Below are 13,798 nucleotides of genomic sequence, written 5' to 3'. Positions count from 1 at the left end.
AACAAGAATTTCTGCATGTCGGAAAACTTACACGCACTCAGGTACAACTTTCCTTGCAGAGTATGGCTAACCAAAGCACTCTGCATAACAGTGAACTAACTTATCTCCACAAAGTTTATACCGACATTAAAGAACACATTGGGAGCTAAATCCGATTTCTCACGAACCTTTGTCTTCTGTGAACACATCAATGTCTTTCTATACGACCAATCCTGACGGGTGTAGCATGCTAGCAGGGTATGCTTACCCATTCCGGACACCTGGTACCATCACTAACTATCAGTGGTTCAGGATGGTCCTACTTAAATTTGTAAATCACAAATGCCCTATGGACCTGGTAATGTATTACCTTGAATGGAAATGATTATTGGACCAGTTTTATGTCTTATTCTTGATTTTGAAAGAGAATGGTTGAAAGCTTCCTTGAGAAAAGTTTAAGCAAAAGTTTAAGTCTTTCATTTTTAAGGCGCATAATACTTTGAGTTCACATTTAGTACAAGGAACACCGTACCAATGATTTGAAAAGTAAATCTATACCATACAAGGATTATGTTCACATGTAACATTTATTGCAAAAAATATACATATGTAGCTCCAATTGTAACTGACCATTGTATTCATTGGCTAAACTCACTAAAATGCTAAAGAAAATTAATTTACATTGTAGTAATTTGATATCAGAAAGTTATACACTTTGAAAACAACTCTTCATTTGATCAGAGCTCTACAGATAAAGAGTAAAAGATAGTTTACAATATTGCAAGGCTGAAAAGGTAGTGATCTGTGAGCAGTTATATAGTTATTGAGACCTGAACCTGTATGGCAGAGAGGCCTCAAACAATCACCTATTCACTGCATTTACTTCCAGTCCCATGCCTTGTTTCAGGTGTCCGTTTCTTCCCTTCCCTCCACTGCCTAAAAGCTATGAACAAAGGCAAAAGGCATTGATTGGTGTTCTGCTAGATATCTGCCTAAAACTAGACGCTCACATATCCTGGACAGTACCTTCATGACCTTTGTATATATCAACAGCAGATTACAATAACCTCGGAGCCAAATCTACACACCCCGTGTAAAATTTCATGATACCGTGTCAGGCAAAAGTGTATTTTTATCAGATTAACTACATCCTTGATTTATCCTCATTCATCTTCCTTAATATGATAACTTGAAGTCAACCATACTGTGTTGAAGCGTTTTCCATCAGACTAGATTTCATACCATAGTATGTAATTTTATTGTATTTAGGCTACTGCCGTAAATCCTACATCTAAATAATGAATTCTTTCATTATGTTTTAAAATGCCCTCATGATGTTCAAGCTTTCCTCAGTATTTCCCTCCATGGAAATCTCCACATTCTTTACTGTCAAACACTGGTTCAATAATCAATATTGATACACAAAGCTGTCAGTTTTTTTCCCTCAAAGTAGTTGTGAAACACTTAATAATATATATTTCAAGCACACAAACACTTGTGCCAGGATTAAAATTTCCATGAATCTTTTTTTCACCACCACAATAGTACAACCTAACTTTAGTAAGGTGGTGAGGTTGGACTAGTCCATTGATGAAATGGGGGTGAAAGGGTCAAAGTTTACTCCTCACACATCACTCTCATCATAGAAATCAAAATCATACCTTGTAAACTTTCATAGGTTATTAAAACCTTTGATTAAAACATTTCAATATATTGCAATATTTACACAGAAAATGTTCCACTTGTGAACAATGAAATTGCGATTACATTCTCCAGTTAACCGATAAAACATACAATAATTTCATTTCTGAAAATGCCATGGGGAAGCTTCAAAGGAAAAGACCCACATTCACCTGGAATTCTGGCTAATTATGACAAAAAATGTAAATAAGAATTCAATACGTTTTGATCCTTCACTCAATCAAGGTAAAAATCTCTGTGTAAAGTGACAATTGTCAGTTGAACTGTCAGAGTCATGACTTGTACAAAGAAAGAACTCGATTTCACCAGAAAACAGATGGAAACATTTAAAAAAAATTCAGTATAAATACTTCCGTTCACTGGTAAATAGCCAAGTATAGTTTTTTATCATTCACACTAAATACCACATACCGGTAAGCAACCTGTGTTCTCTGGTTTTCACCACAAAACAATTCATCATACATCAATTTCCCTTCAAAGTCCATTCAATACATTACAATGCAGAAGAACAACCATTACATTTGGTATGTTTATGAAAACATCTAAGAAATGAACTCTGAAAATTGTTGTTAGTGAGATAATTGGTACTCTTTCAAAAGCTAAGATATGTACACTTTTTTCAGTGCATTTTTATCATTGGAAGGGTCTCAGCAAAATTTTATCACTGGAAGGGTCTTGGCAAAATGCTGGCTGGATACACCGATTGGCTAACGAACAGACCCCTAAACAAAGGGTTGAAACCAAATGTGAATGCTGAACGGGGAGGAATGAAAGACAATTTGGGAGGTTTTTTTATGCAGCTGTGAAACATCCCTAGAGATATTTCCACAGCTAACAGATCTGTGGAAATAAATTTGAAAAAGCATTATAGACTGTGAGTTGTCTAATATAGAGTGTTGTTGCATTGGTTCAACAGTTACTCTACCGTTGGTATGTAACCTCGTTTTCAAAACACAAAATCACTTAAACACACTAATCTTCTTATTCTACAAAGAATTCATATTTTACAATAGATTTGATTTTGACAATAGAATTTATAGAATGTCCTGATTATAGCTGATATAAAATTGTTAAATACATCGCACAGATATATTGTAAATACATTTGGGAAAAGCAATGCTGAATGGGTAAGGTGGGGTGAAAATCTTGATTGAGGTAATGCTACATCGGGTGGGTGAGGTCTCTTATGGCAGCTGTTTGGGGTAATGCTTCGAGAATTCTCATTGGCTAGGGAGGAGTACGGAAGGCTCCACAAACCAATCAGAAAAGTTCTTGCTAAGGATATTCAGTTCCTGACATGAACATGAGAAGACGTCAAATATTGAAACAGTGATGAGAAAACTGTGAAGGAGAAGTGAGCTGAAATCTGTCAAGGAGCTCCCTTTACACTACCAATGTTTGTGCAAACCCTGCTTTTTTTCAAAGAGATGAACTTTGATCAAGGCAACCCTCACTCAGGAAGGGCTACATCTGGCTAGCAAAGCAATTTGTTTTCTCACAACTGTCAGCATTGGCTATACAGAACTCTGTAAACTGACATTTAATTTTACTGAGGTATAGGTTAATCATAAGTGAACAATTTATCAATTAACAATTCTCATTCATGATTTAAGTCTGCAAAAAATTCCAAAATGATCAAACAGTCAAGAGAGAAAACTGTCACATATTATCATTGATTACGCACCCTTTTCCAATCCTGAAATCAGATAAAGATTTGGTCATGCACAGTTTATACTAGTATTGACTTACAAGAACATCAAAGACAACCTTTGATAATTTCATGATTCATTTCTCCATGGCAAGGATTACAAAAACTCACAGCTTGGTTTTCTGTAGTATTAGCTACTGGTCTGGGAATACCAGTATCATACATCATGTAAGTGTCTATCCTTCCCGGTTATTCAATTACATAGACCAGGTGATGACAGCTGTAACAATTATCTTTAATAAATGCACAGGTAACATCAAGTCGACCAAGATACGGTACAAGAGGAGACAGCCTGACCAATAGCCATGGCAGGTGGGCTCATTATCATTCTCTTGTTGACCTTCATTTACTGTTGAATGACAATACTTGAATCAATCCAGTGAGTACCGGTAGGTATCTGGGCATATACCGGTCAATCACTGAATGTTGCACAGAGCAGCAATGCTGACAGTCAGTCAACTGCATTGGACAGTAATGAGAGAACCCGGTAAATATTTTTGAAGCAAATTAATCCAAAGATAGTAGCTATCAGTGAGTATGTAAGTCTGAATTTCTGGATGAGCTTTGCACTCATACAATCATTATCGAAGTGTGCCTTAGGCCAGCTCACTTCAAATGTCACACTCAAAATGTACTGTTATACTTCTTCTTCGGTACAGAGATCCAAATTTCAAACAGTTAACGCCATAGACATCTCTCAAAGGCAGCTATCTTGCATTATATCAATGTCAAGTACACCAATCCATCCATCATTCTGAGTGGAAGACAGCTTGCCCTAGCTACTGTAAAACAGTAGTACACTTCATACAGACTAGCATGGAAGTTTAATGTAAAAGTATAGATGCTTAAATAACTGGGAAAATTCAAGGTTAGGATAAACTGAATGATTAAAGATATAGGGATTATTCAAAAAACCAGAGTTAATTTTGAAACTGTGACTTGAAAACTGCCCTATTGGGATATTTGGCATGCTGTGCACCATAACAGAGTTGCTACTCTTTGCAATCGTACACGAGTGTGGTTCAATACACTTGTAATGTATTCATTCAGTATACGGTACTTTGCTCATCTCTGGGCTCTGAACTTTTGTTCAATGCCACAATCACTTTAATTTTCTTTCTATGAGAAAACCATTATAAAATGCGCGAAACATATAATATGTTGATGTGACGCGATAGCATTATCACCCACTACAGGCTGGTATACAGGAGCTCTGGGTGTACTGCGCGACAGATAACACTAGTAGTTAGGCACGTGTTAAAGCAGTATGACATCCACTGTACCAAAATCTTGAGTACCGTATACCAACCTGCAGTGTGCGTTATTGCTTAAACATATTTGTTCATGGTCAAACTTTTTTTTCGCCTTCAGGTTCAACAGTCTTATCCAATGCATAATAACAAAACGTCTTTCAGATTGAAGCCATACTACCAAAATTTTGTTTACACAAGTGTCAGCTGCCTTTGTTTTTGCTGTTGTTGTTCTTGACCTTGTGCTGGGTCATCCCTGGGGTACTGCTGCTCTTCCCTAGGGTAGTGATGCTCTTCCCTACGGTGGTGTGTGTCTCCCCTGCCCTGCCGATCAAGAGAATGCTGTCTGTGCAACTGTTGCCGTGGACTGTATTGCTGTTGTTGATTGCTGCGAGCATGGTAACCTTGCTGTCTTCCCGGCTGCTGTTTCTGTCGTCTGTCTAGAGATCCTGTCTGGAGTTGACCATCCGAGTACTGCCTTGCATAGTGATGTTGCTGTTTGCTGTCAGCTGCAGCCACTGTCTGTTGTCTCATCTGCGCCTCTTTGTGTCGCTGTATCTGCATCTGAAGCATCTCTTTCTGTTTGATGAGATGTTCTCGTTGCTGCATCTTCTTTTGGTGTTCCTGGTATATCCGTTGCTGCTCTTCCTTCTGCAATTTTTCCTGATGATCTCTCCGCCGTTGTTGCTGCTGCTCTTGTAGCAATTTTTGTTGCTGTTCCTGCTGCAGTTTCTGCTGCTGTTCATATTCTTCTTGACGTTCCCGTTCTCGTTTCCGTTGTTGCTCTTGCCGTCTCTGCTCCTCTTCCTCCTGCAGTTTACGTAGCTGTTCTTCTTCCAACCTCTGCTGCTCTTCCTGTTGCAGTCTCTCTTGTTCTTCCTGGTAGCTCTGTTCACTGTATTCCTCTGCTGCTGTTTCTTGTTGCTGTCCATCTTGCTGGTCATCATGCTCTTCTTGCTCCTGTATTGGCTCTGGTATTTGTTGTGACAGTTGAGGGTGGCCGTTTCTCCTGTTCATGGTTTGATCATCTTGGCTGTTTGCAGACGAGGCGTCAGTACTGCTGTCGTGAGGCTGGACTCTTTTCTTGCTACCAGGGCCAGGCGGAGGAGGTGCGGTTCGATACTGGATTAAAAATAAAAGAGAACAAAAAAGGAATGAACGATAATAAACACATGATTATCATCTGAAAGAGAAAAGACAGAATATCTTTCTAAATGACAGCCATGTGGTAATGACGAATGCTGGGTGGAACATGTATAGTGGACCCCTGTGATGCCATATGCAGACATTCAGTTTCATTCACAAATATGGCCTACAAATGGTTGAGACTTGACAATAACATCTAGGATATATATATATATATATATATATATATATATATATATATATATATATATATATATAATATATATATATATATATATATATATATATATATATATATCAGATACAGTCAAGACATATATATATATATATATATATATATATATATATCAGAAACAGTCAAGACACGGTCAAGACAACAGACTCAAGACTTGTGAGATACAATGCTTTTTTCACTACTTTTCACTATGGAGAAGTAGTCTGAATAAGTCTGACAGCCCACCATTTTGTGGCAGAACAGTACACACTGACCTAGCACTAACGGAAGTTATAGTAACACATCCGTTGTAGGCTCTATGATATTTCCGCAGACACTTGGGACCTAACTCTTGTGTAACAAAACTGAAAGTTGACAAGGCTCAACAAGGGTTCAGTGTACTGTCAGAGTGAAGATTAGAGGCCACAGAGAGCATCAAGGTCAGGGTTAGGGATAGAGTACACAATAAGAGGCCCCCCCCTCCCCATCCAATCACACTTCAGCCAGACTCCCTGGAAAAGTCTTTAACTTAGAATGCAATGCAAAGGTTAGTGCCCAGTAATCTTCACTCATTGCCAATGGACTCTATAGGGAACAGCGGCACATGGACTCTATAGGGAACAGCGACACATGCACTCTATAGGGAACAGCGACACATGCATACCAGCAATGAATAGCAGCGGTTAAAGGAAGAAGTTACAGTTGAGAGAATTGCAGATTATTATTAGAATATTAGTGCTTAGTTAAACATATTCTCAAAATCCCAACGGTTTACGGGGTATTCATATTTCTGCTTTTTGTTGGTTTGGTTATAAAACCCAGGAAAATCTCTGGCTTAAGTCATGCATTATGTTGGAACGTGCATGTTGTATGCATGCAACAGACAATAGCTTAGCATGATTGCGAAAGCTTTTTTGACCTTGCGAATGAGCATGAATGTGACATTGTATTGAGAATGGGTACATCTGGATCAGAGATTAGAAGTGTTAAATAGTTTCTGTAAACCACCATACTCAAAGATGGTGAGAGAGAACATTGAGAGAGAAAGACAACAAAACAAAATACAAAGGGCGAGATGAAATGATGATGTACCTTTACTGGGTGGTGGTGGAGCCGTCCGGAACTGAAACAGAAAAATGGTTGCAGACAACAAGATGAGAGCACAGACTTAAATCAAAACAAACCTAGACACCCAAGTAGAACATCCAGATTTTTAGTTGTCACACCAAGATTTGTAAAGGTAAGAGTGTAAAACAGAAAATTCACTTCAGCTGCCAAACTTGAACGTATCACATCAGGGAACAAAGCAATACATCACACACAAAGACAATGCCCACACGACAGAGCGGTAGTTTTTAGTACTGAATGGTTAATTTTGAAAAGATGTTGCTTTCTAAAGGAAGTACAGGCAAGCACAAACAAATCATGTTACATGAGTTGCAGTATAACACTACAGTCACGTAGTAGATTGGTTTGGTAGGGTGCTGATTTATCTACCACTAGTTATGCAGTAGATCAGTTTGGTTGGGTTCTGCCTTTCCAATGCTTTTGATCACCTCTTATGACATTCAAAACAGTTCCATCAGAAAATTTATCAATCCTTCCCTAGTCAATCTGCTAATTTTATTACTTGCCAAATACTATCTTAGATTATTTTCCATGCTGAAGGCCATCTAACAGTCAGCTTGCTAATATAAGGAGTCATTCCATTCCATACCAGAGAAGACTCCATCAAAGCAGTATCATTTCAAGGCTATCTTTTTGTACAGCTTCAGCTTTGAAAATTTCTCATCAAGGTTGATGCTCTCATTGAACAACTGCAAATGCTAGATCTTGAACCCTAAATCGAGAGTATGCACTCACTTCAGTTCTATAAACAGAACATCAAAAGATGAGAAAATCATGCGCCGATTCAAATTACACTTTTTCAAATCAGATATAGGATATTTAGATTTGGCCTCCTGCAATTCTTCGGCCATGATTGAGTTAAATTTTGATGGATGAAACCATTTCCAAACCCAAGACTGCATAACTGTTGCCTTATACAGCACACTACACGAACAAAACACAACACATAAATATGTATCAATGGCTGTTTTCCATGTGTTATGACACACACAGATGAGTGTGATATCTGTCCAGGGTTTGAGAGGATATGAACGATACTTATGTGTGGGAAGGGCATGAATGTTGTTGTCTGTATATGCTATGAATTCTTACCGGTTTTCTGGACTGAGACGGGCTCTGGGGAGCTGATCTGGTGTGTTCATACGTAGGTGTTGGTAGTTTGTCGTGAGTGCTGTAATGTTGCTCTGTAGGAAAAACACAAGTAATAACAATTACTGTACATCTCTCGGTGTACTTTGCCGAGATTGGTGAAAGCTACAGGGTCACAATCCACTGAGCAAAACGTGAGGACATACACCCTCTCTCTCTACTTCCTGAATTTTCCAATCACAACTACAAAAATTTTTTAAGACTGCTTGACTCAATGTTCTTCAATTGCACAATAGCTTACCATTCACCTTAATTCACAGTTGTGATAAAATACATGCATTGATACAACTCACCTGCAATATTGACCGATGCAGGTCTTGGCTTCTCAGAAGGTGTTTCAAGTGCACTTTGCATAGGTCTTCCATACTGCATATTAAGTGATTTTGTTCGAGGTATTGTCTGGGCCGATGATGGTATGCACACGTCAGGCGGCGTCACTACAGAAGTTGGAGTCTGAAAAAACCCAGAAAGTTGGTAAAGTCAGTTACTTTCAGATAATTGTTTTGTAAGAATGCTTCGCTAATACATAGCTGTCTGTATAAAGTCAAGTGAAGGTCTTGCCTCTGTTTGTAAACACAGCAGTCAGAAACCCACTATTGGTTCCTACTTGCAACCTTTTATATAAGATATAACTGAATCAATTGAGATTGTAAAATCTAATAACAAATCAGTGTACACTATGCACCACAAATGTTATTACATTTTGCAGTCTCACATATTTTCACACTGTATCACTCAATATCCAACAACTCAGTTCATTAATAGAAATTTATATAATATCTCATCTAATATCAACAGATTAGTCATGCTTACACTTCCTGTTTTGCATCATTTAACAAACACCTAAACTTCCGGGTCAAGTTGTTCAACAAAACTCCAGCTTAAATAGATTAATGGAATTAGGATTTACTGGTTTTACTATCATATACCACAGAAGCTGTTCATACTTACATCTGGTGTCTGCATATCATTGCTACCCTCCACTTCTTCAACAACCAGCGACGGAAAAACACCAATTTTACCATCAATTTCACCTTCCCAGAATCCATCATCGATACCATTCTCATCTTTCCTCGTCACTTTTATCAGCTGACCCTCACTGAAAGACAGTTCCTCCTCCGAGACCCCATCATAGTCATACAGAGCCCTGGCCATGCACACTGTGTAAATAAAATAACACACAAGATAAATGAAATTTCATGTAACTTTTACAATTTTGATGCAAGTTGGGTCTTCAAGAAGGATCAACGTTTTACTTTTCAGTGTCTGATAGTGGACTGAGAAACAAAATTTTACATGCAACCAATCAACTCTGCTGAAATTATTCTGACAGTGGTCACAGTGATCAAAAACAGGAAAATTACAGTGGTGGACGGGGACTGAAGCTTCAGTTGCCTTAACAACACAACGCTTAACTTTATTTCATTTCTTTCAGAACTGACTGAAAAAGAATAAATCTAGTCCACTCAAGTTATAGATATACCAACACCAACAAACAATTGAGTCAAACAGAATGGTGTATCAACACTCGCCTTTCAAAAATGTTGCAACACAGCAGAAACACGAAACTAATTTCTACATGCTTTATAACTTCACAGCTCACCACCAAATTTAGCTAGCAACTGGTTTTGCATGCCACAGTATGCTCTTTTGGACTAATCCAACAATAATAACAAGTATCCTATCTCACTCACCAACTGCAGCTCCAGACTCTGTTCCAGACATTCCAACAGTCGCTGCCTGTACTTCCATATCTGTTATGGAAGATGCATTTGATGTGTATGAGGACGGTTCAAACTGTGGGGCAGCTGTCAGGCTCTCAGTGTCCCTGATAATCTCAATGTAAGATTCCGGAAAGTATCCGACATCGCCAGCCGAATTACGGCCCTGTAAATTAAATTGTGTGAGCTGTTAGATGTATGGAAAATACACAAGGTAATGCAATAACAATATTAATTTATTACAATGGCCTCTGTTGGGTAAAGCATTATTTTTAGGCTAGTTAGCTATTGATAATGACTTATCATTGGTTGATTTGTTTACTCATGAATTGAGCATTAGTTTAGTCTCTAGTATTACGTTTGTCTTGGAAGCCTCCGCAGATAAATATTGTTCATCATTACACTGCATCTCAATCATTTCACCAACATGGATGCTAAATCCTTTGGTTGTTACTCTTGAATTGGAACTCTTGAACATCCAGAAAGAAGTTATTGATATTATAATGCAAGCAGTTTGATATTAATGTTCATGAAATTTGTAAGGTATGTAAAATAGCTTGAAAGAACTTACTCTAATCCAGCCGTCTCCTTCAGATTCTTCAATGATTTCCAAACTCTCATTTTGTGTGATGGTGAGTTCATCATCCCTTTGAGCCTGAGGGGAAAAATACAATTTTTAGAGTCAAGACAAGGCTACAGGAGCTAACAGTGACACATAAAAAGGTTCAAGTATCTGAACCTTTGCACTGCCAGGCTCTAGTCTAATCTGCAGTGATGATACTCTTGAACCTGAGTACATGGGAGTGAAAGGGTTTAGTTCATGATGGATTGACATTGACTGTAGATATGGACAATTTCCCACAGCACATTGTAAGCCAATTCATACCTGGAGGAACAAAGACAGTCTTAGAATACTCTCCTGAATGGTAAACTTGACATACAATTTTCCATATCATGCTGTAATAGTTGAAGCTGAGTCAAACTCCCTGTTACAGCAGATTCCTTGCAAGTGGAGTACAGGATTGCCCAGTGCATTTACAGCCTGTGCGCGGTTATCTTTATAGTTCATGTAAAATGAATTGCAAAATATATTGTGAAGTCATCACAGTCAATGTTAACAACCACGTACACAAGAACCAGGGATTGAAAACTGCCCCTTTAAGTGAATACATACACACTGTACATTAACATGAGTAGACTAGATCAGATTATATTACCACTATATCCCATGTGTTTTTTGTAGTAAAAAACAACCTTGAACTAATCCTGAACGTTACCAACCTGATAGTCATACAGTGCCACACACTGTATTGGGTACTGTGGTGTGTCTGTTGTGGGTGTCATGGGAGAGACACTACCACTGTCATACGGCTCATCAAATGTTTCATCAAAACTGTCATCCTGGAACGAATCCGAGCGATTAAAATCATCTGCAGTCTGTGAAGCAGACAGAAGAAAGAAAATCTTGTCAATTGATTAGAAAACAAAGAACATGGACATCTACAAGGTAATGAAACACTTTGAACATACAAGTAGAGATGAACCAGTTATCTTTCATTTGGAAGTCTCAAAAGCTGATATCATCTCGCAAACGTAGAATGTATTAAAAGTCACCACAACAAAGTAAAATCAGTATCTGTAGTTTAAGTCAACCTGTCATATCACAAATGAGTATCATATTGATTTTATTACATTTGCTACAGGAAACACTTTTATCCTTATTGGCTGAAAGGGCAAGTTTAAGCTGTAATTTTGGTGAATTTTTCATGATTATTTTTTAAATGTCAACTACAGTTTGTTATTCTGCCCAAAGCATATTGAGATACACAATACTCAGCTTTTCAACTCCACCTGTACATGTACATGTCTAGAATGAATTGTTGTTGTTGACAGATGAATTCTGGTCCTGACTAGAGTTCACTGTGAACAACAACAGAGTATTTTAAACGTATAGATGCTGTTGCCAAGCTAAGTAGTTGGTGTTTTTACTTGTTTGAGGAGCAGAATCATCAAAAGTTACAGCGACTGATCCTTTAAGAATATTGCCTTTCTCACAGACACTTTTCTATCCATAGCTGAATCATATGCAAGTCAATGATACAATGCTGTCATTTAACAATCTGAGCAGATATCAAGACTATTTACTCACAGCACCATATCCACTGCTGCCCCCTGAGTTACTAGAAGTGTGACTTTCAGTTCTACTGATAGTGTCGTCCTCCTGGGCTACTGTCTCATTCGCACTGTTTAGCCACTCATCCACATCAACTGCAATAGATAATACACACCTATGTTATCATCTGATGTTGTATTGATCACACACACCTCATAAGTGATGGATGTTGTATTGATACAAGTATGCATCAGACCATAATATGTGTATTGTGTAAAACATGTATTCAAAATACCTGTGTACATGTGTAAATCATTCAACAATGGAAATACATGCAATACTTTCTTATTACAACATCATTTGAATGGAAAATCATTGTTTTTCCATTATGGAGAATCTGAACACCTTTTCCACTTCTCTAACAAGTTGAGTTTCTTTTGTATAAAACTTTTTCTTCTTCAATTGGCCTAATACAAATTTCCTTAACTTTTCAATTTAGACTATGGCATTGCCGTCAACCTTCTTCAACCTTGCTGTATATATTTATATGGGAACAAAGATGACAAAAAAATCTGACTTACTTTCTGTTGTGCGTAGACTGTCTAGTTTGGCTTGTGCTTTAAGTTTGGAAATTTCTGACTTGCGAAGGTTTTTCTTGAGTTCTTCAAGTTTAAGTTCAACTTCTGATGGCTGGTTGTTGTCTGTGCTTTCAGGTGGCTAAATTTACAAAAGAGAAGCAAAACAATTTTTCCCATTTTTTTTCTGAATCTGTCTTTCGAGCTTTACATTTTTTTGTGAGGAACGTCTTTAAGATGGAATCAATAACAGCATTTAGTAGACCATAGTTAGTTTGGACAGCTCACTGAGAAAAGTGAAAGGCCCATTCTTTTGCCGATTCCCTGACGATATAAAAAGTGTGAACCACAATATAAATACATGGATCAAATTCCATAACTAAGCACAAGGGTCAACAAGTTTTTGTCAGAGATCAAAATACTGTACAAAATATTTGTAACGACTGCACCAAGAAGACCATTGGATTACTCAAACTGTTGGTGTTTGTGGGTTAGACTTGTGAATATGATGTGACAGCAAATATGACGTGACAGCAACTGTAAAGTCTCTGTCACATTGGGAGATTTAGTACACTTTCATGTTTACCCCTACAAACAAAGAAAATCACACATATATTCCAACTTACCTTTACTGTTGTGTTTATCAACGTTTGCACGCCAGCTATAGTCTTTTCAAGGTCTTTGATGGTTTTGTTCTCCCTGGCTACTCTGGTCGCCCATTTCCTGGCTTCTTTGTTGAAGTGAAGACTAAGATTATTACTTAGACACACTGTCTTCATCTGTAGGTTTAGTAACCATGTGACATGCAGTTATGAGATCAGATTGACATGCAGAAATGTTACAGAAACCACAATTGTACATTGACCACACGCAAGTGTTCGAACTCTTGGCTGCACCTTATGTTTGAAAATACAGGACTGTCCGTCTGCTGATTTCTACTGCAGTAAATCAAATTTTTATAATACCTTTCTAGTCTACAACTCAGCAACATCAACAGTAAAATCTTTAAATTTGCCACTGGCTTCAATATGGTTTATAGAATCCAATTTTTAATTTGAAATACATATAAATATTTGGTAATTTGCATCTCTAATTGTACACTTTGCACTGTGAC

General features: G+C 37.8%; 1 protein-coding gene across 2 annotated transcripts in view; it reads right to left on the bottom strand.

Annotated features, from left to right (window-relative positions):
• Nucleotides 1–549: 549 nt before the first annotated feature.
• Nucleotides 550–13,798, bottom strand: part of LOC139131738 (F-BAR and double SH3 domains protein 2-like) — a 45,156-nt gene continuing 31,907 nt past the window's right edge. The window contains exons 10-20 of one of the 2 annotated variants that reach the window (XM_070697940.1): nucleotides 13,311–13,463; nucleotides 12,691–12,826; nucleotides 12,146–12,264; nucleotides 11,278–11,433; nucleotides 10,568–10,651; nucleotides 9,970–10,162; nucleotides 9,227–9,435; nucleotides 8,569–8,728; nucleotides 8,219–8,310; nucleotides 7,091–7,121; nucleotides 550–5,760 (exon numbers count right to left, since the gene is read on the bottom strand). In XM_070697940.1, the coding sequence (XP_070554041.1) occupies nucleotides 5,726–5,760; nucleotides 7,091–7,121; nucleotides 8,219–8,310; nucleotides 8,569–8,728; nucleotides 9,227–9,435; nucleotides 9,970–10,162; nucleotides 10,568–10,651; nucleotides 11,278–11,433; nucleotides 12,146–12,264; nucleotides 12,691–12,826; nucleotides 13,311–13,463 (1,368 nt within the window). In that variant the 3' untranslated portion in view covers nucleotides 550–5,725. The remainder of the gene's footprint in view (nucleotides 5,761–7,090; nucleotides 7,122–8,218; nucleotides 8,311–8,568; nucleotides 8,729–9,226; nucleotides 9,436–9,969; nucleotides 10,163–10,567; nucleotides 10,652–11,277; nucleotides 11,434–12,145; nucleotides 12,265–12,690; nucleotides 12,827–13,310; nucleotides 13,464–13,798) is intronic. The other variant, XM_070697939.1, reaches the window with a different exon arrangement.

Source organism: Ptychodera flava, chromosome 4 (assembly GCF_041260155.1).
Source record: "Ptychodera flava strain L36383 chromosome 4, AS_Pfla_20210202, whole genome shotgun sequence".
NCBI classification, from domain to species: domain Eukaryota; kingdom Metazoa; phylum Hemichordata; class Enteropneusta; family Ptychoderidae; genus Ptychodera; species Ptychodera flava.
The sequence above is the reverse complement of the archived record's forward strand: the minus strand, read 5'-3'. Positions and strand labels throughout refer to the sequence as shown.